General features: G+C 52.3%; 12 protein-coding genes across 12 annotated transcripts; 6 read left to right on the top strand and 6 right to left on the bottom strand.

The window, feature by feature from the left end:
- Positions 1 to 1,717: 1,717 nt before the first annotated feature.
- On the top strand, positions 1,718 to 2,863 carry Z519_10401 (uncharacterized protein; the record flags this gene model as incomplete). The annotated part of the gene is made up of 1 exon (XM_016768118.1): positions 1,718 to 2,863. The coding sequence occupies one exon, from the start codon at positions 1,718 to 1,720 to the stop codon at positions 2,861 to 2,863; it is 1,146 nt and encodes a 381-aa protein (XP_016615586.1).
- A 2,755-nt stretch (positions 2,864 to 5,618) lies between these two features.
- Positions 5,619 to 6,027, bottom strand: Z519_10400 (uncharacterized protein; the record flags this gene model as incomplete). Its single annotated transcript, XM_016768117.1, has 2 exons — positions 5,619 to 5,959; positions 6,012 to 6,027. 2 exons carry the CDS (start codon positions 6,025 to 6,027, stop codon positions 5,619 to 5,621), a joined length of 357 nt encoding a protein of 118 aa, XP_016615585.1.
- A 1,409-nt stretch (positions 6,028 to 7,436) lies between these two features.
- Positions 7,437 to 7,658, top strand: Z519_10399 (uncharacterized protein; the record flags this gene model as incomplete). Its single annotated transcript, XM_016768116.1, has 1 exon — positions 7,437 to 7,658. One exon carries the CDS (start codon positions 7,437 to 7,439, stop codon positions 7,656 to 7,658), a length of 222 nt encoding a protein of 73 aa, XP_016615584.1.
- Positions 7,659 to 7,671: 13 nt separating this feature from the next.
- Z519_10398 (uncharacterized protein) lies at positions 7,672 to 7,977 on the top strand (the record flags this gene model as incomplete). Its single annotated transcript, XM_016768115.1, has 1 exon — positions 7,672 to 7,977. One exon carries the CDS (start codon positions 7,672 to 7,674, stop codon positions 7,975 to 7,977), a length of 306 nt encoding a protein of 101 aa, XP_016615583.1.
- Positions 7,978 to 8,037: 60 nt separating this feature from the next.
- Z519_10397 (uncharacterized protein) lies at positions 8,038 to 8,442 on the top strand (the record flags this gene model as incomplete). Its single annotated transcript, XM_016768114.1, has 1 exon — positions 8,038 to 8,442. One exon carries the CDS (start codon positions 8,038 to 8,040, stop codon positions 8,440 to 8,442), a length of 405 nt encoding a protein of 134 aa, XP_016615582.1.
- Positions 8,443 to 8,925: 483 nt separating this feature from the next.
- Positions 8,926 to 9,432, bottom strand: Z519_10396 (uncharacterized protein; the record flags this gene model as incomplete). The annotated part of the gene is made up of 3 exons (XM_016768113.1): positions 8,926 to 9,055; positions 9,148 to 9,197; positions 9,307 to 9,432. The coding sequence occupies 3 exons, from the start codon at positions 9,430 to 9,432 to the stop codon at positions 8,926 to 8,928; spliced, it is 306 nt and encodes a 101-aa protein (XP_016615581.1).
- An 804-nt stretch (positions 9,433 to 10,236) lies between these two features.
- Z519_10395 (glutamate decarboxylase) lies at positions 10,237 to 11,986 on the bottom strand (the record flags this gene model as incomplete). Its single annotated transcript, XM_016768112.1, has 4 exons — positions 10,237 to 10,351; positions 10,406 to 11,571; positions 11,631 to 11,658; positions 11,715 to 11,986. The coding sequence occupies 4 exons, from the start codon at positions 11,984 to 11,986 to the stop codon at positions 10,237 to 10,239; spliced, it is 1,581 nt and encodes a 526-aa protein (XP_016615580.1).
- A 1,124-nt stretch (positions 11,987 to 13,110) lies between these two features.
- Positions 13,111 to 14,450, bottom strand: Z519_10394 (uncharacterized protein; the record flags this gene model as incomplete). Its single annotated transcript, XM_016768111.1, has 4 exons — positions 13,111 to 13,852; positions 13,898 to 14,155; positions 14,211 to 14,349; positions 14,414 to 14,450. The coding sequence occupies 4 exons, from the start codon at positions 14,448 to 14,450 to the stop codon at positions 13,111 to 13,113; spliced, it is 1,176 nt and encodes a 391-aa protein (XP_016615579.1).
- Positions 14,451 to 15,528: 1,078 nt separating this feature from the next.
- Positions 15,529 to 17,167, top strand: Z519_10393 (uncharacterized protein; the record flags this gene model as incomplete). The annotated part of the gene is made up of 3 exons (XM_016768110.1): positions 15,529 to 15,595; positions 15,648 to 16,059; positions 16,117 to 17,167. 3 exons carry the CDS (start codon positions 15,529 to 15,531, stop codon positions 17,165 to 17,167), a joined length of 1,530 nt encoding a protein of 509 aa, XP_016615578.1.
- A 1,364-nt stretch (positions 17,168 to 18,531) lies between these two features.
- On the top strand, positions 18,532 to 19,795 carry Z519_10392 (uncharacterized protein; the record flags this gene model as incomplete). The annotated part of the gene is made up of 6 exons (XM_016768109.1): positions 18,532 to 18,654; positions 18,736 to 18,815; positions 18,868 to 18,942; positions 19,019 to 19,081; positions 19,179 to 19,515; positions 19,631 to 19,795. 6 exons carry the CDS (start codon positions 18,532 to 18,534, stop codon positions 19,793 to 19,795), a joined length of 843 nt encoding a protein of 280 aa, XP_016615577.1.
- Positions 19,796 to 20,838: 1,043 nt separating this feature from the next.
- Z519_10391 (uncharacterized protein) lies at positions 20,839 to 21,915 on the bottom strand (the record flags this gene model as incomplete). The annotated part of the gene is made up of 1 exon (XM_016768108.1): positions 20,839 to 21,915. The coding sequence occupies one exon, from the start codon at positions 21,913 to 21,915 to the stop codon at positions 20,839 to 20,841; it is 1,077 nt and encodes a 358-aa protein (XP_016615576.1).
- A 1,013-nt stretch (positions 21,916 to 22,928) lies between these two features.
- On the bottom strand, positions 22,929 to 23,557 carry Z519_10390 (uncharacterized protein; the record flags this gene model as incomplete). The annotated part of the gene is made up of 3 exons (XM_016768107.1): positions 22,929 to 23,085; positions 23,150 to 23,339; positions 23,410 to 23,557. The coding sequence occupies 3 exons, from the start codon at positions 23,555 to 23,557 to the stop codon at positions 22,929 to 22,931; spliced, it is 495 nt and encodes a 164-aa protein (XP_016615575.1).
- Positions 23,558 to 23,937: the final 380 nt, after the last annotated feature.

The following is a 23,937-nucleotide window of genomic DNA, read 5'->3' as shown; positions in this document are numbered from 1 at the left end:
TCAGGCGAGAATGATGGCGAGAATTGCAAAGGTTGAGCAGCCATAGCATGGTTCCGAAGATAGAAATCAGCTGACTAGCCGATCTTTTGTTCGGTTAACGCCGCGCCTGGATATATGAGACTTGGAACATGCATGAGGCTAATGCCCTCGCATGCACGCTCTACACCAATGCAAATGCAATACTAGCTGTCGGCAGCCCGAGCTAGAAGAGGCTCTGATCATCTAGACCCTCTCGGTGAGTCAAGAATAGCTCGGTTCACGAGAGACGAGCGGGCCACGTCAGTCTCAGGCCATTCGAGGCTGTTTGACCGTTTGTGCACCACGCGGGACAAGAGGCGGATGGCCAAAAGCATCAGGTATCAGCGCAGCGATCGCGACCTCTACCGCGGAACAGAGGACGATCAAGGAAACGTCGCAGCGGGCCAGCGGGATCAAGACACCGAGGCCGGGCGGTCTTGGCTGCATTGGTCCATGAACGACGTCCCAGTGGGATCCAAGATGTACCGTGATCCTAGTCTGTACCGATGTGCCAAGGTACTTTCTGTACATGGCAGTGCCGAAGTGGGAAGAATGCCATCTTCACCGCCACCAACCTTCCATCGGAGAAAATGCGGGACAGACCTTACCGACGAGCAAGACATGCGTGCTAAGACAGGTAGTTGCCTGCGGTGAGCAGTCTGTGCCAAAAGGGAAAGGGAAAGAGAAAGAGAGCAAAGGCGTTGTAGTATTCCCCAGCCACGGCATTTTCGGGGCGGGCCAAACGGTCGCCCGCAAAGAGGGAGAAGCGCCCGTGAGGCCGAGAAATGACAGGATGGTGAGACGTGTTGCGGCCTTGGAAAGCTGGCCTTTGTCCGAGAGCGTTGCATTGACTGCCGGGAGCGCGAGCATCGCTATGATTGTCGATGATTGTCGATGATCGTCGGCCTTTTAGTGCGGTGCTCGTCCAAAGTCCTCCGCACAGCAAGCGGGTAATATGAGGTACCGTTTCGGGACACACGGACTATTATTATGACGCAATGGGCCTTGCCTTGAACCGTCCATCTCGCTGCCACAGTCACGTGGGTGCACGTGGCTCTCCGCCACCATCTGGTTGTCTATCCCAACTGCTGTCGCGGTTCCTCAAACTTCATCGTCATTCTCTTTACAAGTTCTCCCAAATAGCTCTCCCAACGCCATGGTGATCACACCAGACAATGGACCGCCCGGCTGATCGCAGTCATCTTGATTCCTTCTCGCCATTTACAAACCATGGGTTGTGTGTCCTCCGTCGTCGACCACTCTGATTCAAAATGTCATCTCCCTTTGTTGAGCCTTCATTTCAACAAGTATTTTTCTTCCTCACTTTTGTCCCTTGAACCTCGCTTTGTTGTCCGGTCCGACATAAGCAATTTGAACAATGCCGTTGCATTTTGTAAAAGTGTTCTTTGAAGCTTTATTCACTCGTGGGTCTAGTCAAATAGATTCCAGGTGAGCAATTGTGTGCAGCAGTAAGAGGACAGTCCTTTTTTTTTCATTCTCGTTATACTGCCACACCAACTTCGCCCACTTCACGCGCGCAGATTCACTGCTCCATCTCCCCAAAACAAACCCTCGTTTCGTCGTGTCCCGCTCTGCGCTTCACCGTTCCATCACTTCCACCTCGCCGCCAACAACGTTCTTCATCACTACCCAGTACGGTGAGGCAAAACACCATTCCTCGTCTCTACGGCGAAGTAAAATGACAGACCATTACACCGTCCTCGGTGTCTCTCGCGATGCTACCCATCAACAGATCAAAGCAGCATACAACAAGCTAGTTCTCCAAGCCCACCCTGATAAAGGTGGATCTCAATTAAAATTCATTCAAATTCATGCTGCGTGGGAAGTCCTCAGAGATCCTGCCTCCCGCGCAACCTATGATGGAGAAGGCCACAACACAACCAACCAGAAACCCAAGAAACCTCGACCACATGCCCAAGCTCAGAACGCTAGCGGAGCCCAATTTCCACGCAATCAGGCCCATGCCGCTTCAGACAACGACATTCCCATGCCGGGTGGCAGTTACTCTCAAACGTCCAACGACAAACACAGATTCGGCTCCGGATCAAGACCTAACGGCAATTCCTGGACCGGCTATCGTGAGTCTGCGGCAGGATCCGCTTATAACAGCTATTATGGCGCGTCCGCCAGTGCAGCAAACGACAACGACATGAAGCCGAGAGCTTCAAGCACCTCAACGCCAGAAGATGCTTCACACCACCAATCTCGCAATGAGCGGTCCAACTCCCGAGAATCCTACCCCCAGCCGAGACCGCGAGGCTATAATGCTTCTCCTCCTCCCAGGTCCCGATCGCGGTCTCCGCCCCCTACCGTGGCAGCCGAACTCAATCTAGAGACCGTCAAGGCCCTTGTCGACAAAGCATCTCGAAATCTCATACAGTACAAACATCTCCTCAGCACGCTGCGCTCATCTACCAAAGCTCGTCCGCTTTCGCCAGAGATTCAGATCAAACTGGAGCATGTCCATGGCTTCTTACAGAATCGTGTGTTGAAATTGAATCAAAGAGTCAATGATATCAACATGTACAACCTCAACCTCAAGACCTCATCGGAGATGATGGACTCATTCTTTGTGTCGCTGTGGCAGCTGACTGTCAATGACGACATGGAGACGTTGTCGGACCTGGGCACGTCAATGTCAAGGGTGATGGCGGATACCAATGGATTCATGCGTAACAAGATGGTGTTGGAGGCACGCGGCCTCGAAGCCTGCGAGGATGACAAAGCCACCCAAGGCTTGAGAGCGAGTACTGAAGCGCTGGAGAGACTATTGACCAAGGTGCTCCTCACAGCGCCTGGGGTTGCGCCACCCAGGTCCTACTGAGTGATGCACCCTGGGTCGCTGGAGAGGATGGTTCTTTTGGGCTGGTTGGCACCACGGCGGCTGCAGTGCACACTGTCGAGCAATACAAGATAAGTGGTGAAAGCGAAGAAGAATCCATGTGCACAGTCCCTTCAACCGGACGTTCGCTTCTCACCCAAAGTACACACCCCTCGTTGGATGAAGCGGTCGTCGTCGGTCGATGTGGACAGAACCAGGCAGGTCCAGAACGATCGCCCCGCCTTTGATATGTGATCGACAACACGCATATGCTCCTTTTGTGGCGGTGCAGCACGTCCAGGACCCTTACCTCCTACTGGGTACATACCGCGCTATCCAGCAAAGATACGCTACGACATGACATGACACGCCAGTGAGATGCTGTGGCCACCCTCCTTCACCCTTCGCTATCCCCGTCCATTTGCCGGAAAAAGGTATTCCGGTCCTTTTGTATATAAACACTACTTAGAGGGCGAAGGGCCAGCGCTAAATATGCAGGGTCCGCACTAGCAGATGCTTCTCAACCTCGAATTCTGGTGGCCCCTTGTCCTGCTGAAATCGAGAACTCTTCCCTCCCATTCGTCTCATCTAGCACATAGACATGCGGCCCAGAACGAAAAGGGGAAATTAGAGAAAGTCTAATAATCCTAGAAAAGTGTGGTACCTAGTTAGAGCTGTAGACACGCGTACGGGGATAATGTACATACCTAGGTACATCCAGGCACTGGTTCCTTCTTGGAGGTTTGTTCCGCGAGGATATCCATAGAGACGGGTGTGGACATGGACAAGTAAGCCTCTACCTAGCATCCCGGCCACACGAACATACCCATCTACCTGTCTACTAGGTACATTCCCCTACGCCGAGTCCTCATTGTTGCGCCCTTGTCTGATTCCCCCGGAGGTGAGAGAGTAGAGAGTATTAACCTTCCGACGAGTCTCGCGGATCCGGAAAGCGACAGACATCTATCTCTGTACCTTGCTGTCTTACCCTCTTGCGCCCAGCCCTCCTTTCCCTCAGCCCAAGTCCCATCGCATCCCGCCGCGGGTGGCGATGACAATGGACAATTGTGCGGTCCACTTGCCCTTCCTTTACCTTTCTTTTCTTCTGCTCTCCTCTAGTTTTCGCCATGCGGGTATCTCTCCGGGCGTTACGGCCGGTATACACCCTGTGGGTAGGTAGGTAGGAGGGTGGGTACGTGGACAAGACATTCTCCCCCTTTCTTCCTCTCTTTACTCTGGCAAAAGCAATCGCACTGTTCGAGACCCTCTCCCCGCCCCCAACGGGGCCGAACCCGTTCACTAACTATAGTAGCCAGGCTCGGTACCCTCCAAACCTATGGTACGTGTCTCTGTAGCTCCCTCGACGACGCACGGCTTCGTCGCTCCTACCAGGCGGCCAGCTAATCAGCCATGGGAGTCCGCCTCGCGTGAGAAATCGCCACTTGATTTCACCACGTAGACCCTTTTCTCGGCTGGAGGTGTTTGGTTTGATAGGCAGAGTCTGGAGAAGGGAAGTGTGAGATGACGCGACAGCCACAGGGGATGGCATTAGGATCAGTCGCGCTGGTGCTGAGGGAGGAGAGGAAGGAGAGTTTACGGGGAAGGATTGAGGAATGAATCAATAGGTGGATGGATGGAGATTTCATTCCTCAAAGGACGAAAGCAAGTAACCAACGAATTTAATACGAATGGCTTTACCTCGTAACTAACCAGGTAATTCCCTCCTAGAATGCTGGACAACTAGATGTCAGCTATTCCAACTGGTAAACCATCGCGCTTGCGTCCCACCTTCATAAAGGACAGATAATCTGTACGAGTGATTTGGGTGGCTTGTATTGCTGCCATCTTCCTCTGTAGCTTCGCCCGAGCGACCAGGTAGGAGAATCTTGTCTCCTGCTCAATCAGGGCTTCTAGGTGTCCGGAGGCGCATTCACCCTCACTGGCAAGTCAGGTTTCAATTGCTCTGGTACCTGGGCTTTGTTCCAGCCAGTGAGACTGGAAAGCAGTGCTGGTCGTGTTTGTCCAGCTCCTGTTCCGGATATTAGAAGAGTGCATCTTATGTGGCTCCAAACCCGGTCCCGAAAAAAAATCCCTTCTTGCCCGACAGAAACACCCTCGTTGAGCGTTGCTCTGTTCGAGGTATTGTTTCTCCTATTTTTGGGTTCGGGTCGTCTACGATCCGGTCCTGCGCTCTTGCAACACACTCGGTGGCAGGTACCAAGCTGGTAACCAAAACAGTCGATAAAACTTTTGCTGCACGCACTGAATCCTTTGCCGAATGTAATCCTCCCTGAGCAGATGTAAGCTGTGGGTTCTGGTAACAACATTTTGGCGGAAAAAGCGCCAATCCTCTGAGAAAGTCTTGGGTCAGCGTCTCCTCTTCCATGTCGTTTGAAGGGTGGCGGGAGACGGTGTCGTTGTAGAGAAGCGGAGTCCCCAAGAATGAACGCTTGATTCCATTTTGAGCAGCCTTTCATCCATTCTGTGAGTCCGCGCGGTGCTGTTAACTCATTACAGTCGCGTTGTGTTTGTATCTTTCAATCTCATCTTCCAGATCAGCGTAGCCTTCCGTCCCAATCGACAGCCAACGACCCTAAAATGCCCCGTATGCCGTCTCAGCGTAGGTATCCTCTCTCATCTCGAACTGTTTGCGATTTGGGTCTGAACCTTTGACATTGCCGGCATTGGATTTCCTCTTCGCTTCCAGTACTCTGGTACAGGTGTAGATCCGCCCACTCTCTTGATCTCCGTCCAAGACCTATCGGTTCATGTTTTCAATCTCACGAAGCGGAAGCTGTGTCATGAGCGCCTCGATGGCTCGAAGATTTCTGTCGTCTGTCTCTTGGTCTTCCTCCTCAAGAGATCGGTCACGTTCCTTCTGGACATCACAAAACAACCGCAGTGATTCGGGAAGACTCTTGCCGGCGTAGCCAGACCCAAGCAGTGCGTCGACGTCCTCTGTCTCAGACTGGAGGTTAAGGTGCTCTCGACCGGGAGGGAGCTTGTCAAAGCCATTGATCGGACACCATGACAGGAGCTCTGGAGTCTCTGGAGCAGCGGCCTGAAGGAATAGGTGTTTGAGACGTTGAGGGTAAGCTCCTTGAGATTTCTCAATCCAGAGAAGTCGAATGCATCTTTCCAATACTCTGACCCGAGCTCGGCGCCATCTGGGACTGTTAGTCTCACAAGCGTCATTCTTGGCTGCAGGCCCGTGACCAGTTCGATCGCTCGCAGTATCGTTTCATGTTCTCCCTGTGCAGAGGCTGCCTCGATGTGACTAGGAAAGTGCAGACACCATTCAAGAGAAGCGAGAGAGAGGGGAGCGCTGCAAAAATTGCGGCATGAGTTGGCTCTTCGATCCAACATCTGGCGAGCTTAAGTTTGTTGAGAGTTGAGGAGTGTTTCGTGGTGGAATCTAGCTACACTTGACTTAGGTCGGTGCCTTCTAGTGCTAAGTCCATAAGCTTCGAGGCATTCAGTAAAGGTCGAATAAAGGGATTTGTTAACCTGGGTCAGAAGTTCCAAAGCCTCAAATAGCAGTCCCACAACCGATTGCGACGGTTTGACCCCATTGAGAAGCCAGAGCAGTTTCAAATACTCTGACCAGACCTTTACGACGAATATCACCTGAACAATATGCCTTCGACCAAATGCACAAGGACTCCAGGTTTGGGCATGAAGAGGTAAGTCCCACCATCTCTTGAACTTTTTCATGAATATTCTCGAGGCATCGGTAATCGGGAGGAAGTTCTAAGTGGTGAGCATAGTGCGGCCGACGTGGATCGCGACTTAGATACTTCATGAGTCTGTTGTACTCTCCCCGGTCCTGGACGGAGACGCATCTCCACCAGAGAGGCTTAGATAGATGGAATGCCTTCTTGCAGGTTGCACGGAAGTTTTCAATTGCATCCTCGTAGAATTCTGGGCTGAGATGCCCATCATGGCTGTGGGGCGGCGCTAAGTTCTTGACTACTTGTTATAGGACTTCGTCCGGAAGGTCCAGAAGCACACTTTTTTGACCGTCTCCGTGTGCCGCCATGTCTGCCACGGGATTCTATCCGAGGAAGGTAGAAAAGGGAGGTAGTTGGTGTTCAAGAAGGCGAAAAGCAAAAGCAGCGAGGACAAGACGGCGGACGGCGGACGGCGGACTGTGGAGGTGGAGATAGAGATGGGCGGAAGCGGCGAAGACGCATCCGCTGGCGCCGCCAAGAGAATGGATGATGCTGCTTTTACTGGAGAGCAGTCAGTAAAGACAAGTTCGCTCGACACTTGCCTCGCAGCCCTAACTCGTTCCTTCGCCTTCTCAGCCCGATTTCAAGTCGGCATCGACTCGCTCGACAAGGTTCGATGGAGAATTGCTCAGTTCCTGCTACAGGGCCATTCGGTCGAGAAGAGCAGCCTCCGAGACAGTATGCCGATGATACGGTCAAGTTCCTTTGAGTAACTGAGACCGCAGATCCTCCTAAAAAACGACAGATGCGAGATCGAGCCGATTCGACCGAAGCACAAGGCTGCCTCTGTTGAATCATGGATCAAATGGTAGGCATCAGAAAGGCATATGTAAAGGATCGCTGTCATGGCTCCAGAACAGCCGAACACCCGATCTATCAAGCAAAGGTTACTCTTTGTTCGCACAAGAGGCAACCCATCAGAAACGACCAGCAACAGAATGTCGGGAACATTGGCCGTTGTTAGCCAATCTGGCAGTTCTATCAGCTTCTTCGACCTTGGGTCGGGCGAAAGGACGGCATACATGACAGACATCATCCCGGAACCGCATGAACTATTTGTTCGATAGCAAAAGACATGTCATGTACTGCAGCCACGCCTACCATCACGGACACTACTGGTCCCATGGAGACAACGGCCATCAATTCTTCGTCATCGATCCCAATAAAAAGGAGGTCGTTGACGTAATTGAAACGAGACCCGCACTCGGCCCTCATGGCCTAGTTCTTGATGAGAAACAAGACGTCCGATGGTGCAGTTATGAAGAGCATGAGTCCAGCTCCAGTGGAGGAGTGATTGGCATCGACCTGAACACCGGCAAAGTCATCAAACAAGTCGAGAGCTCGACGAAGACCCATTGGTTCGTCGGGACGCCCGACGGGAAGTAGGCTTCCACTTGTAACAAAACTGCACCATTCATCTCCGTGCTTGATTTGGAGAACCAACGCATGATAGCGAAGATCGAGAGCCCTGGCGGAACAGAAGAGTCCAGTATCTCACTTGAAGAAAAATATGCCTATTTTCCAACACCCGGTACTCAGTTCGGCAAGATCCCAGAAAGTCCACAAGTCCTGATTAGCGACACTGCGATAGACAAGATTGTGGCCAGGATCGCTCTGGAATCTGGAGCTCTGTCGACATATGTTGCAGGAGACGGAAAGATTCTCGTAGGCGAGGATCGATACGTCAACGGCGCGGCGGCCAAAAGGGCGACTGTCCGTGCACGGCTCCAAAACAAACAAGCTGGTTGGAGCAACCGATATCGGAAAGATGCCGCTCACTCTGCGCGCTTCTCCAGACGACAAGCTCGGATTCACGGCGAACATCTTCGAGGGATCGGTGTCCGTGGTTGATATGTCGACAATAGAAGTTGTCAAAATGGTCGTGGTAGACACAGAGCGCAGCAAGGTTTCAAATATATGTCAAGGCGCACATGGAATGGTCTATTTCCCTCGAGACTGATGGTGTAAATGGCTCTGGAGCAAGTTGTCGACATCGCCATTGCCTTCCTAGGACGTTTTTCAACGCCACCAGGGCCCGCAGAGCGGTATGACTGTGATCTAGGAGTACCTTTATAGGCGATACAGCTTGTTCTTTGGAGCGGGCCTAACGTAGTGGATTTGTGGCGTTCGCAGTCAGCCATGTCAACTTGATTCCTGGATGAGAAAAGATGCTGGACGACCCAATGGACAGCTTTCAAATTGGGTCGATATTTTATTGGCCTCAACTTGCTCTGGTGGAATATGTCCGATTCTGTACACCTTGTGGCGCCAGACATATTACAAGCTACCTTGAACCTTTGCTTCACCCTCGTGTCTGGTGTATCCGTCTTTTTGTCATGACTTTCCGCCGGCCATCTTGTTTACCGTCCCGCCGATCGCGCCGTCCTCTTTGAACATGCCCCCGATCATCCCATTTTGATCCAAGGGACCCCCAATCTTTTGTGCCGCGCCGCCAATGGCACCCCTGAGTTTTTGCCAAAATCAGAGTGACATCCTACGCTCAAGGAGACGAGTGGATGAGCAAACGAGGGAAAGGGGGCCAGCGTGCCGACTCACTCTACTGTGAATTGCTTTCCGACCGAGCCTTCGGAGGTCAGCATCGGGGCCTATGGGGAAAGAAATTGCATGGTCAGTGGTCCAACTGGTGCCATTGATCCTTGAGAGAGGGAGAAATGGCATAAGCAGGCGTGGTCACAGCCGTTAGTGATGGCGTACTTTAGCACCTGGTGCAGGGTTATACTTCATGACGGGGTTGTTGTGTGGGTGTTCTTCCTTCGACTCAGGTCCCTGCCCCGTGAACTTGGAGGTGTCGGTTTGACCTTTTGCGATGTTGGGCGTCATCCTGGTCTGCGGTCTCGTAGGCGACGATGTACTGTAGAGTGATTGATCTTTTAGGTGGGGGAATTCGGGGACAAAATGGATCAGTATCGAGGCCGGGGATCAAATATGTTGGGATAGCAATACATTCAATGACCCAGGATGATGGAATCCAGTCATTTTCTATGACCTACCACGTGAAATACCTCTGGTTGTCTCCTCCGCATTGCCCTTGTTATTGCGTCATCTGGGACCGAAACATCCTGGGCTCGCCGGTACCAAAAGGCCTTCGGAAGTGTAGATCATACGGAGGGTTCGAGAGCGAGCAGGCATGGAAGCGTCATAGCATGCTTGGTGGTGGATGGAAGACTCTGCCGTCCGCTTCGTTAATTGTTAGTCTACCAGGGGCGAAGCATCGGCTAAACCATACCTAGTTTCGCCAGTATCAAGCCTACTGCGCCCAAGAAAGTGAGTGGCCATGTTCGGTGTACCGAGTACTTGGTATAGATGTCCTGCACTCCACTTTTAGACTGCACAGACCCCGGCAAGCGATGGATGATAAAGAACAACAAGCGAATTGGCAGCAATCGTTTGAATTGGACTTTTCATTAACCTTTGGCTCCAGATGAGTGGTTAACCCAATAGGGCGCCGTACATTGCACTATGACATTCATGCCAGTGTTCCCAATGATGGTGAATGCTTGCGCCTTGGCCCGCTTTTTGGGGAACACGTTGACCCGTCCAGGCACATGTTTGCAAGCACATAGAAGATTCCCCTGACGAAATTGGCCTCGAGTCACAACCAGGTAAGGGTCCCGGCGCAATCAATTAGCAAATAGCATGGGTCTTCCCGTGTTTGCCCTGAAGAGAGTGCTTCTCATCTTTGTAAGCACCGATATTATGGCCGGTCCTACCTGTTTTGGTGTGGTGCTTCTTTACGTGTCTGCCAAACCCAGTCAGTAAACTTGTGACAAATATGTTTCATCAGACAACCTACTCCTGGTAACGCTCCATAGTCTTTTTGTCCATCTCTCCGAGCACTTGCAATGCCATCTTAATATCAGTCACCAGAGAATCACAGCGTTGCTTGCTAAAGTCCTCACGGACCACAACACGCATCAATTTGAGGCTCTCGCTGTGAGGGGCCATTGTGTAGGCGGGAATGATCCAGCCACGTTCTCGAAGCTGATGGGCAATTGCAAATTCGTCAAACATCTGCTCATTGTCGGGGTCAAGACGGAATGCAACCACAGGGAGGGATCGACCACCACCAGGCGACATGATGATGAAGCCTAGCGCTCGGAGCTGAGCAGCCAGGTAGTCAGATGTCCGGGTGAGGTTGAGCATGATGCTGCGATAGCCTCTCTTGCCCAGTCGAATCATTTGATAGTACTGGCCAATAACGTGGCTAGCACCTTTGCTGAAGTTCAAGGTGAAGGAAGCCTGGTCAGCGCCGAGATAGTTGATGTTGAAGACCAGTTCCTTGGGCAAGTACTCGGGTGACCTCCAGACAACCCAGCCGACACCAGGATACACCAGACCATACTTGTGACCCGAGACATTGATGCTGACAACCTTGGGCAGGCGGAAGTCCCAGACCAGGTTGGGATTGACAAAAGGAGCGACAAAGCCGCCGGATGCCGCATCCACATGAATTGGGCAATCAATCTCTCTCTCAACCAGCAGGTCGTTGATCATTTGGGTGTCTTCGTACTCGCCGGTATAGGTCAGACCGAGAATGGTACAGATACCAATGGTGTTCTCATCAACCAGGTTGACAGCTTCCTCCGGGTCAATGACGTAGCGGTCCTCGGTGCAGTACACATATTTCTCCTCAACGTCAAAGTAGCGAGCAGCCTTTTCCCAGCACACCTGGACGGCACTGTTCATGACTATGTTGGGTCTGGAGAAATCCTTTCCTTCTGCTTTACGTTTGTTTGCCCATCTCTTTTTCATGGCTAAGACAGCAAGCATGATGGCCTCGCTCGATCCGATCGTGGAGGTTCCCATTGCGTTCTTCCCGTCCTCAGACTCAGGCGCGTTGAAGAGACGAGCAATCATGTTGACGCAACGATTCTGGATCTCAGCTGACTGGGGGTATTCCTCGTAGTCAATGAAGTTCTTAGAGAAGGAGTCGGTCATGAGCTTCTCGGCTTCGTCTTCCTGCCCGCAGATCGTAAGCCTGCTATCAACCTTGCGGGGGGCGGTAGTGGACAACATACCATGAACGTCGTGACAAAGCTTGCCAAGCTGGTTGCAAAGTCTCGTCAGCCTGAACGCCGACGGTTTCGCGATATTGTACTCACTTCAGCATAGGATTGCCATCCAGACTAAGCTCATCCTTGATCATTCGATACGCAATCTCTTTTGGCATCTCTTTCTCGGGGATCTCGTGCGATGGAAGATCCTCGGCAGCAAAGCGGGAGCCATAGACAGACGTGGAGAACTCATCTTCCCCAGGAGGCTCCAGAGAGATGTGCTCGAGACCAGGAACCACCGAAGCACGACGTCGAGGGTGGCCAAATTCACTACTCTCGCCCTTTGAAGGGTCTTTTGTAACTTGGGCTAGGTGAACCATGTTGACTGATCAGTTCTCAGAAAGCGACGGAGTGTCGAAATGAATGAGAGAAGATGGAGGGTTGAAGATAGGACGGAAAGTAGTGGAACAGAAGGAAAGCTGTGACGTTATGACGAGCAGCCCGCCGGTTGATTGAAGGCAAGCGGTGAGAAGAAGAAAAGGAAAGGAGGATTCACGAGTGGAAGAGTATGGAGGGCAGAGTTGAGCTGTGCAGGATTTTGTTCTGGTAGCAAAGGGGCGAACAGCTCAATTGAGGACAAGTACAGCTGGAGCTGCAAGTGACAGCGTGATGATTGGGTGAGCAGCAAGCTCAGGCTCTCATTCAATTCCCTGACTTGCCGTCACTGAATGACGAAGCTTCAGGGAAGTTCGGATGGTCAATGCAGATGACTGAGAGAGGGATGGGATGATGAGAGCAAGTTCCAACATTTGGGTGACAATTGGATGGATTGGTGGTGTGCGTGGTGGGGAGAGGAGGAAGACAGGTGAGGGGCAGCAGAGCTGCCAGCGAGCTGTGACCAGCGAGCCCAGGGAGGCTACTCCGATAGGCCCACGGGAGCGCAGGGGCTGACCTTTGTACCTAGGCAGTTAGGCTCCTGACTAACCCGTTAAACCAGTGGCCAAATCCCCAGGGGTGCGCCTGCTCATTGGGGCCCAAAACACCACCAGGATAATCGGGTCTTGAACGCATGGCACGAAACATCACTCCCTCGTCCGCACCCACTCCCACTGGGGCAATCGAACAGGCCTAACGATCCCAAGATCATCCTCAACCACAACTACACCCACGGGACCTAGCGAGCTTGATATTGCTTGGTTGTTCGTCCCGCGTCGGCCCTTGCGCAGATGCAGTAGCTCCTAGCGACTTCCTTCCGCTCAAGGTTCCTCGATCGATTTCTGGCCCCCCTGCTTTGTCCCGCGGCCTTCTCTCGTGTCTCTGATCGAGGAGGACCCAATGGTGAGGTAGAGTCCGTACAGCGAGCTTTGAAGTCGATTGACCAATGCAAACTGAAGTGGGTGATTCATTTGTGCGTGGCGATGTAATAGCTGACCAAGATGCAGTTACATTACTCGATACATCAGGCAAAACAATTCAGGCATGGTCAATGCTGCCTCGTAAACCTTCATGCCGCGGCACCCACCCAAACCTGCCTCACGATCCCTTCTGCCTCAGCTTTGCTCTGCTCTTTCATGTCGCTGAATCCAGATTGTGACAGACGGATGGCATGAACATCGTTCAAAGAAGCTCGAGCTGAAGAATAGGCAGGTCCAAGATGATGATACTTGTCAGCTCCTGGAGCCCCGTACATCTGTTGCAGTCGGGCTCGGACATCCTCTCGTCTTTGACTTTCCAGCTTCAGCGCGGTTTCACTTGGACTAGTGAGCCTGGAGCCCTTCTGGGTCGTCTCTTCGTCCTCCTCGACGAATAGCAGTTTTTGTTTCAGCGAGAGGCGTCTGCCCAAAGGCCAACTAAACTTCCGGGCCAAACGACTGATAGGTCCGAGAGACATTAGATCCAGCTCCTCACGGTCTTTGTCTGCAGGGATCCCTGGTCCGATGTTCAGCAGGACTGAGATTTCGAGATCTTCCCCATAGAGGCGAAGTGCTTCGTCGAGAGCCAATGAAGAAATCGGGTGGGACTGCGGGAATATCTCGTCGTAGAAGACGGTGTTTCCGATTTTATATGGCGTCAAGAAGAATTTGGCCGCCCCAGCAGCACAGAAAACTTCAGGAACTCGGCAGCCTTCTGGACTCGGACCCTCCAGCGACCGTCCTTTTTGGTTCTCTTGGACACGGTAGGACCTGAACAGGGCATATGTCGGGTGCTTGTTCTTCTCTCGACGCTGGACCACTCCGGTCGCAAACCTGGCTTGGTCAGGAAGTGTCCGTTATCAAGGAAAGAGTACATACGAATATTTGCATCTGCTGTTTCTGTCACCTCCTTCTGATGTGCCGCCTTCTCTGGGCAGGAGCGCCGGATCCAAGCCATATCGCTGGAGGGTCTCTCCAACGACAGTCAGGAGCCGACTCTGATTCAGCTTGAATGGGCGATTCCTCCTCGAAGACGACTGGCTCATCTCGACATCTGTCTTCGTCGCGATTTCCATATAAATCGCCGTACATGTGGCAATATCGAGGCGGTATCGTCCTAGCAACAATGCAATCCAGCTGGTACCGTGTCAGGAGGGGAAACTGTCACATTTCGCATTTCTATTGTACTGACCCGCCAGTTCCAACACCGCCGATGATGTCGAACAATTCATGCGGAGCGGGAGGCCGATCAGCTCCATTTTGATTGGCAATAGCCCTGCAGACAGCGTTGAGACTACTCAATGTCGCCAGTGCTTGAAGCCCACCACCATCTGGCCGAGTCAGTTGATTCAAAGACAGGCAAAAACGGGCAGCAAGTTAAGTGTTTGCACATACCCAAGGTGAGTATTTTTAGTGGCTGCTGTCGACTCATTCTTGGGGTGTTGTTGTATCGCAGAAGTTTGGCAGAAAGGTGTCGAAATTGGGACACTCGAGCAAGATCAAAATCCTTCCCTCCTTCAAAGTTGTCCTGGCCAGATTTCGAGGTTGAAATATTGAGCAGGCTGAGTCTTTGCTCAGCCGGGGAAGCCACGACAGACCTGTCACGGCCAAAGCACGAGTGACCTCTGTGACTGGGTGTACCTCCCCCCAAGTCTTAGAAACGACCAAAATCCCTCGTTGCGTGAATTTTCTGTGCACAGCCACGTTATCCGCTGCCTTGTTGATGGCCAGCTGGAATACTGGTAGAGTCCTATTCACTGGGAAATGGCCCCCAGGTGCACTGCCGGTTGCCTTGCATTGCCTCGTGAACACCCAGCCTGACCGGACCTTGGCGCTGTCCTCGCCTACCAAACCAGGGTGTACAACAGCAGCCTAAGTCCGCCTTGGGTCTGGGACTCGCACCTTCTGAATGATCTTCGTTGAGCCGCCTCCGTGGTTTCAGGCTCTGGCTTAGGGCGTCGACTACTCATGGAATTTTTGCAATTTCCATCTGCGTGGGCTGGGGCCAGTCCGAAGACACTTTTGTGCTGTCAGTGTGCCTCTTACGTCAAAAAAATGTCCAGAAGCATTTCCTCTCTCGTACAATGCCCCCAGACTGTCCACTCATTGATGAAGTCTCTTTCTCCTTTAAGTACCTGGACCTTCCTTTGTTGCTGCAACACGGTTCCCAGCTAATATCGAACATTATAATCTCAACTCACCTGCCTGGACATTCATTATCTTGACGAATAACCAGCCAGCCGACTTGAAAAGTAAGTGCTAAAGTCTGATCCAAGACAATCGCCATGTCCAATGTGGCCAAAGTGTGCTCAATAATGAGGAAGTGGCCGCTATATCGAAAACAGCTAACGGCATAGGTAGAGGACAGGATACCTCTATTTTCAAAAGATAAACGACACCCCCTTACCAACGGAAGGCCACCTCTGTTCTAACAGCGAAGGACTTCTAACGTGCTCTCGTCCTTTAAGTTAGCCAGTCAAGTGTACGGACGATCAAGTTGCACCACGATCATGGGGCCACAGGCCGGTGGTGAAGAAGTCTCGCGGTCCTCTTGGCCCATTGCAATGTTGTCACTTGGTATCCCAACCTTCCAGCTCTAACCTAAATAATAGGCTGACGGTTTGCTTAGATGGTGGTGGTGTACGCGGTCTTTCTTCGTTACTCATCTTGCAACGCCTCCTGCTTCTTGTGACGCAGATATTAGTCGAAAATGGACAGATACCAGATGGGCATACGCCGCATACAATGGTAAACCCTCAGGAGATCTTTGATATTGCCGTCGGCACTAGCACGGGCGGCCTTATCGTCCTCATGATGGTCAAGTTGGATATGTCCTTGGACAAATGCATTCAACAGTACAAAAAGCTCTCTCGAGATATCTTTTCAAAGCAGCGTCCACTGCTAAAGCGAATCTTCGGTTCTGATTGGTCAAAATATTCGGGGAGGAGGCTCGAAGCAGCTGTTGAGGGATTGTTGAAGTCCAGCAATCAACCGGTCTCGCTTGAGATGCGGTCCAAGACTCAGCAAAACACCATGAGAGGGTATGTCGCCATCCTGTCCCGTTAGTTGCCCAAAGCCGATTGCTGATACTTCCCGAGCACTGTCCTCTGTCACGAGATGCCACAGCTTCACTCCGTTTTCTTTTGCACGGATGAATGTCAGGGACCATATCAACAGCACATGCTGAAGTGCGATCTCAAAGTCCGGCATGCTGCACGAGCCACTTCTGCCGCTCCATCATATTTTGAAGAGGTGATCATCGAAGAAAGAGCTTTCGTGGATGGAGGCTATGGCAAGACCAATAACCCCTCATGGGAGAGTCGAATCCACTATGAAATGAATCACGAGGTTCCCACGAATCGGCAACTCGTCATGATCAACATTGGGACCGGAACTCTACCACAGAATGCCGATGTTGCACGTCTCCGAAAACGCCCGTGGTGGACAATGCTCTTGCCGAAAGGCCTGGTCAAAGCGTCTGGTCTCTTCGCGGACCTTATCAGCATGGCGACAGAATCCGAGGGCGTAGCAAGCGACTTAGAATATCTGTCGAAGGATAATCCCGAGCGACTTTTCTTCAAGCGATTCAGCGCCAATACCGGCATCCACGACATCAAACTAGACGACTGGCAGGCCGTGGCAGGCGCTGACGGCTCCAGTGTCATCGAGCAGAGGACAGAAGCCTACCTGAGCGACCCGGTTGTACTCGGTGAGCTGAAAGCAGCGGCCGAAAAGTTGGCCGAGATCTATGTCAAACGTCAAGAGCTGAAACGTCAAGGGCACGCTGGCGATATACCCTCTGCGGCCAACAATGTAAACAACCAGGAAGGGATTGATCTTTCTGTCTCGGTGGTCGTCCAGCCGGCAGCGGCTAACGCAGTACCCAGCCTTGTCACAGGATCAGAACCAACACAATCGCCTGGTCCCTCACCGCCACGGACTCCAGAGGTAGGCTGGGGACCGCCATTGCCACCAATCGACACGGCCCAGAATAAGGAAATCCTGCAAGGCCAAGGGGGTCAGTTTGAACAAAGCATTCTGCCCACGGCGTCTCTGCTCAGCCCGGCATCTCCTAATCAATCTGCGCCTAGGAAGGTTAGACGGGCTGTCACATATCCACCTAGATCAACTCCACCAGAGGAGAAGTGAGCCCAACAGCCAGTTCATCGAATACTTGTTTTTGGCTTGGTCGATGGTGTCGAGGGGTCATCGCGGGTTCGATAAGAAATGTTGTTTGTCAGGAATCACAGCACAAAGGAGGAGTCCATGTGGCCCCTAGATGTACAATTAGCGTCGTGAATAGTTGAGATAGACGTCTGACTGTGGGAGCTGCCCGGGCTGCCCGCCAGCTTGCCGCCGGCAATCAGGTACTGGGTAGATATGCGGGTTCGGAAAAACGCTAATGCGGGTTCGGTGGCACCAACTCGATCAACTAAACTCAACCACAACCTTTCTTCTTATATCCCTTCCACCCCTATCTTTTATTTTTATCCTCGGATTCTCTGTGCAAGCCTGCCGCGCAAAATGCCCCTTTCCCAATCATCTATGGCTGAATAGGGCGCATCATGCGACCGCCCTGACTTCGGTTCCAGCTCGAGTGCGTCCACCGCTCTTCCTCAGGCGAATGAAGAGAGGCCGTGGCTGAGCCCCATGTCATGTCCAAACGCTCGTCCGACCGTGCCGGGCACCAAACCCCAGCCTCCACGTTCACACTCCTCCCGTTCTGCGGGGAAGCGGCCTTGACCATGCCTATACAAGATGGCTGACCGTTCGTATTCTCCTAGACATTTCCGGCATAGGCTGTGGCTCTTTCTCCTCCACCAGCTCCACGCTCCACATGTTGCCCGATGGGAATCCTCGAAGCTAGTACAATCCTGCCTGGACTGTCCATTCGAGCTAACTATTGACAGGAAGCGCCAACAACTTCCTTGCGGGGTCCTGCCAGTGAGCCATTGCCAATGTCCCTGGAGATTGAATCCGAGCAGTTGCAGAACGCCATGCCTCTCGGCCATTGGTGTCTCTGACTTGTCACAGGAGCTCAACTGACCTTGGCCAAGGCAGGCTCTGAACCCTCCACTTCTTTGATCCCGGATGACTTTGCGCCACGCGACGTCTAGTCCGTCCCGCTAGAGGAAAAAGTAAATGGAATTATTTCTGTGACCGATGCACGGATGCATTCGAGATGTCTACTGCATCAGGGGCCAGCAGTGTAACCCTGACCAGTTAGCATTCGTTCCTTCACCTTGCCCACATCAGACAAGCTGGGGTTGTGGTTCTGTTTTTTGTTCCCGGCCCCACGTCCGGTCAGCCACGGCGCGCTCGAAGCTGGAGGGATGCGACCAGGGCCAGGTGTTTGCGTGGAATCAAATAAAGAGGGTGGAAGCTGCTGCGGCCTGACCTCGATCGGCCACGGTTGAAATAGCTATCCCTGCACCGACTCGAAGCTCTTACTCTCCCTCTGCGTGTCTCTTGTTCGTTTTACAACCGATCTCAGGAATTAACAAACGTCCGAGATGGCGACTGACCTTCAACACACCCCTACCTCCACGGAGAGGGACATGATCGAAGAGAAGCCTGCGTTGACACATACCGTCTCTTCTGGCGCGATCTCTATCAGCCCGGAGCTTTTCGAGAAGGTGGGCATATGGCTTCATGCCTCATCAAATAACTCACACATGGAGTCAAGCTCGAGCACTAACGCTGCTGGATCTTGACAGCTCTACCTTACTCCCAAAGTTCCTCATGCCGGCGACAATATCAAGCGGTTTGCCAACCCGACTCCGCTCGGCTTTGTTGGGTAAGCTCTAGAAATGCCATCTTTAGGTACAGGTATCCTAATGAGCAGATAGCTTCGTGATCTCGACAATGACTTTCGCTATGGTAATGATGGGCTGGGGTGGCGCCAGCGGTCTCTCGCCCGTTGTGTAAGTCCCTACATATCGCCGCTATTGCTGCAGCATTGCCCTGTAAGGTCGAGCTCGCTAACTTCTTTTGATACAGCGGCATTTTCTTCTTCGTCGGCCCAGTTCTCCTGGTTTTAACGGTAATCTTTGAATGGATCATGTAAGTCATGAAACCTTTGACCAGTCTTGCGGACCTTTCTACAGAACCCCCTTTCTTCCCAATACTATTTTGTTTTTGGATTCTAACGTCAGACCAGGGGTAACTTCTTCTCCATGATGGTCTGCGGTCTCTTTGCCGTCTTCTGGCTCTCCTTTGGCATGCTCCAGCTTCCTACGCTCGGTCTCGCGGAACCATACTCTCCCAGCGGAACCAACGCGGTGATTGGATCAGCTTCGAAGGAGTACAATGCTGTTATCGCCCTGTACCTGATTGTATGGGGCTTCGCGTTGTTTACCTTTTTCATCTTCACGCTGAAGACGAATCTTGTATTTGCGCTCATATTCCTCTTTGTGACTCTGGGTGCGTGGGTGTTGAGTGGTGCATATTGGAAAGTTAGTACGGGAGACTACGATACTGCAGGGGATTTGCAGAAAGTGAGTCGATTATTTATTACCGTGATTTTCTAGCAACCGACCATGTGACACAGCACATGCGAGGATATGCGCATTCTACTGGAGGGAAAGATACTAACGTTCGCACCACTAACAGACTGGCGGAGCTCTCCTCTTCATTGTCGGCTGTCTAGGCTGGTATATGACCTTCGTCATGATGGCTGCAGAGATGCGGCTCGCCATCAAACTGCCGGTGGGCGACCTGAGCCACTTCTGGCCGAAGACCGACCTTGAGATGGGGAGGGCCGAGAAGCAGGCCTAGGCCTCTTTCTGATCTCAAGCCCTGGGTCTGGCTTTGGTAGCCTCGTCAGCCTTTTCACGTTCAAATTGCACGTCGCCTTCGATTTTGGTGATTTGTTGCTGTTATAGTTGCGGCAGGAGTTGAGTTCAGGAGATTGAGCAGCAGCAGCAGCAGTGATCGTGGGCATCACAGTATGTTGTTGTCGAGGGAGACCGCACAGTCAAATGGGGGGGAAAGAGAGTGGTGTCAAAATCCTATTCAATGCTCTTCTCCTCGGTGTGTCGGAGCGGGGTCGATCGTGATGCCTGCATGTGGGCAATGCGAGATGAGAGGAAGCCAAATAATACCTCGTACCTGGTGGAGAAGTGACTGATGTTGAAAACGCTGGATCTTATTTCATTCATCCCCTTGATCGTTCTATAATAGCCCAGCCACGCAGGTCTGCAAATACCCGAGAGCCAAAGTTGAGCGGTTTGAGCCTGAGTTCTCAGGTACCACAGAGTCAGCGAGTCGGCGAGTGACGGAATGGGTGATGCAGATTCTCAAGGCATGTCTTGAATGACCATATACATACTCCCGGCTACATATTGCAAATTGCATACTGATCGGTTGTATTTCTGGCGATGCGATGGTCAGAGCGACATATTAATAGTTAACTAGTTACCTGTCTAGCTAGCCAACCCGTGCTTGGTACAAGAACTTTTCGGTACATGGCGATTCGTCCCTCTTTTTATTCCAAAACAGCACACACAGCTTGAATGAAGCAGAGGCTGGTTAGGTGGGTATTCCATGCATACATATATCGTAAGTTCGATATACCCTTGTTTTGGCCTTCTGTTGCGCACCCGTTCCTTTCCCGGCCTTCTCCTCGGATTTCTGTCCCTGGCCCGTCACGTATGCATGCTTGAATACACGAGGAATTCGAAATCGAATTCCAGAACCCGAAACAAATGATGGGGGGCGAGGAGGTTGTGGAGAATGATCAGATTAATTGGAACAAGAAAAGGAGAAGATCATGAGGAAGAAGAACAACAAAAAGACCAACAAGAAGAAGAAGAAGAAGATCAATCTTTTGAGGACGCTAGTTGTACGTAGCGCTTCTCGAGCCATTCTCTCGCCGTGTGCACTTTGCTGTTGTCGATCCCGTCGGAAAACTTGCCCGCGACCTTAACGCGGTCGTCGTTGTGTTGCGTGTCGAATCTCCCCACGGGCTTCATCAGACTGTGGTGCGTGGGCCGGACGAAATACACGACGCTGACCCGTTCCATCTCGGCCTGCGGCCCGGGCGACGGCACCACGCGGTGTTTCGCGCTCTTCAGGCTTCCGTTGGAAAAGTGCACCATGGCATCCCCTAGGTTGATGATCGCTTTTCCCGGCACGGGCTTGACGTACTCCCATTCGCCGACGCGGCCGGGAGTGCGCGATTCGATCTGGAGCCCACCGAGCCAGTTAAAGAGGATGGTGACGCTGCCGAAGTCGGTGTGCGAGGGTAGTCCAAGGACGTCCGTCTTCGTTGGGTCCGAAGGAGGCTTGAGCGTCAGGCGGATGTGGTCGCCCGACGACTCCTCGAAGCGGTTGAGGTTGACGAAGATTTCTTCGTCTTCTTCACCGAAGGCGCGCGCGAGCGTGCGGAGGATCGTCATGGCCATCTCGTGCGCGCCCTTGCAGAATGCCCGGAGCAATGGCTTCGCATCCTGGATGATCTCGGGATACGTCCTGCTCGGCGCGACGCCAAAGAGACAGTCCTTCCCAATGTTGAAGAACTCGGTGCTGTCTGGGCGCTGGGACTTGTCGGTCAGCTTGACCGTGCCAGCGGGTTTGTACCCGAAAAAGGAGCCTGTCTTGCGGAAGTCGTATTTATCTTTTTCTTCAAAGGGAAGAGCTAGCGCCTTCTTGCTCAAGTCATGCAGCTGATCCGCCTCGGTGAGGAGCTCGCGTCCTTGTTCGGAGTCGGTCATGTCAAGATAGAAAAACCCGTACGTCTGGCATGCTCGCAAAACCGCCGCTGCGGACGAAGGGTCTTTTTCTAGGAGGCATTTGGAGGAGATCTCAGCAATCGGCGCGTGAACAAGGTCGGGAGGGAAAGGTGGAATGCTCCCATGAATCCTAGTGGTGATCGTGCTCGTCGTGGTGGCGGACATGGTGATCGGCAACAGGCAGCAGAAGGCACTTTGACGACAGCAGCGCCTCTCTTCTCAGCGCCAGTGTCGACTCTTGCCAGGTCTCGTTGATGTTTCTTGGTCAAGGTCGAGATCCTTCAACATACCCAGGTACTCCGGCGGTCTCAGTCTTATTAGCAACTCGTCCATTCGGTGGATCAAATCGGCACTGGAACTGCCGGTGCTTCTCCACAAAACCCCTCCCCTGGTGTGATGGTTCCCCGGAAAATCCGCTCTTGGAGGTGTAAATAGTATGTACCCACAAGTAGTATTTTCGTATGACTGGATCACCGCTCTGACCAGTGTGCTATTATCACCTCGGCTGCCCGGCCAACTTAACAACACTCATCTTTGCCATGCACAAGGTGAAGACAACTGGTAAAGAGGAGGAGGCTGGAATGGCGCCGCAGTGGTCCATGCGAATCTGCTTGAGCCTGAGTTCGGCATGTGGGGTAAGTCTGACATGTACCTGGGATCTTGCTGGGATCTACTTTGCCAGGCGTAAGAGATTGCTCTGTGGCGGGCCTCCTGAACAAAGGAAGGGGTGAATTACACCTCCCTAGGTAAGAATATCCCCCCCGAAAACCATCCGAAAGACTTGGAAAGGGTTCAGATGTCGGGCCTGTTTGGAGAAGGGCGCCTGGTGAGCTTCACATAGGGCGGAACATCTTGCTTGAGGACCTGGGGCAGCACCGGCAAGACGCACATCCTTCCAGATGAATCACATTTCGGCAGGGATGAGTATTTTGATCCTTCTATCTTGGTTGCTCTGCATTACTCGGTGCAGGTTGGTGTGAGACGACAACTGGCGACTATCACCGCTCTATGAAACCCCCTTTATTTTCATTGGCCCTTCTGTTTCTGATTAAGCATTATTTTCGGCGGCCTTTTGGACCTCATGTTCACGGTCATTAACGCTGTCATTTTGTTCTCCAGCCGATCTCTTGGAGTCTTCCTTTGCCGTCGTTGCGCATGCTTGGTGGTGATTGAGGTGCTCATGCAATGGCAGTGGTGACATTGGCAATGATCACTTCTCCGGCACTGGTCACACACTCTGCATTTCCCATATCGCATTGGTAGTGCTCGGTAGCAGGATACGTCAGATTGAAGTCGGAGAACTTGGTGAGGACGTTGTACGGAGCTTGGCCAACACTGTGTCTATATCAGCACTGTGACTCGCTGATGAAATGGCGAAGACAACGTCGCTTGCACATACCTGTTGTCAATGTACTGGTGAGCCAACCGCAACGACAGATTTCCGACTCCATGCCATGAGGTAATCAGGACATCGAAGGTGCTGTTGTCGCAGGTGTTACTCGCAGAGGTGGGCGGACCCAGACCCACGGCCCAGTCAACACAGCAGTGAGTGGCACCAACTTCTGGAGTATCTTGGTCGCAGAAGTCGACTGCCATTCATTAGACGGGGACAACAGGCGGGTAGTGAGGTCTGCAGGACGTTGCAGAGCCTCAACTCACATTGAAGATAGGAGCCCTGAGTCGAGGTTGGATCAGCTTGGAAGGGTGACGACACAACGACATTTGTGAGCTCGAAGTTGCCAGAGAAGGCTGAAGCAGCGGACGAGAGAAGGGCAATGAAGGTGAGGAAAGTGAAGATTGAAACCATGACTGCGACGATGATGTGTAGCAAGAGGAGTTGTGAGAAAGGGTATGAGTTGCAAGGCAAGAGCAATCGTGTTGATCGTGTTGTTGCGCAGGATCTTAAGCAAGAGCACCGTGCTGAGTGTTGAGTTTGAGTTTGAGGTGAGTTGAGGCGAGTTGAGGTGAAGGAAGAGAAAAGCGAAGCAAGTGGGTGGCAGACCTGAGGTCTTTATATCTGCTCCTTCCTCACCAGAACTATGAAATCAAGCAGCAGTTTTTCTCGCCAGCCTTGTCCTTTTCCGTTGCCTTGTCCTGTGAATGCAGCAGAAGCTGTATTTGGACACAAACACCATCGGTTTACATGCATGCACGCAATAGCTCAGCTCTTGTTGATGGACAAGCATC

Source organism: Cladophialophora bantiana (genome assembly GCF_000835475.1).
Source record: "Cladophialophora bantiana CBS 173.52 unplaced genomic scaffold supercont1.18, whole genome shotgun sequence".
Lineage (NCBI taxonomy): Eukaryota > Fungi > Ascomycota > Eurotiomycetes > Chaetothyriales > Herpotrichiellaceae > Cladophialophora > Cladophialophora bantiana.
The sequence above is the reverse complement of the archived record's forward strand: the minus strand, read 5'-3'. Positions and strand labels throughout refer to the sequence as shown.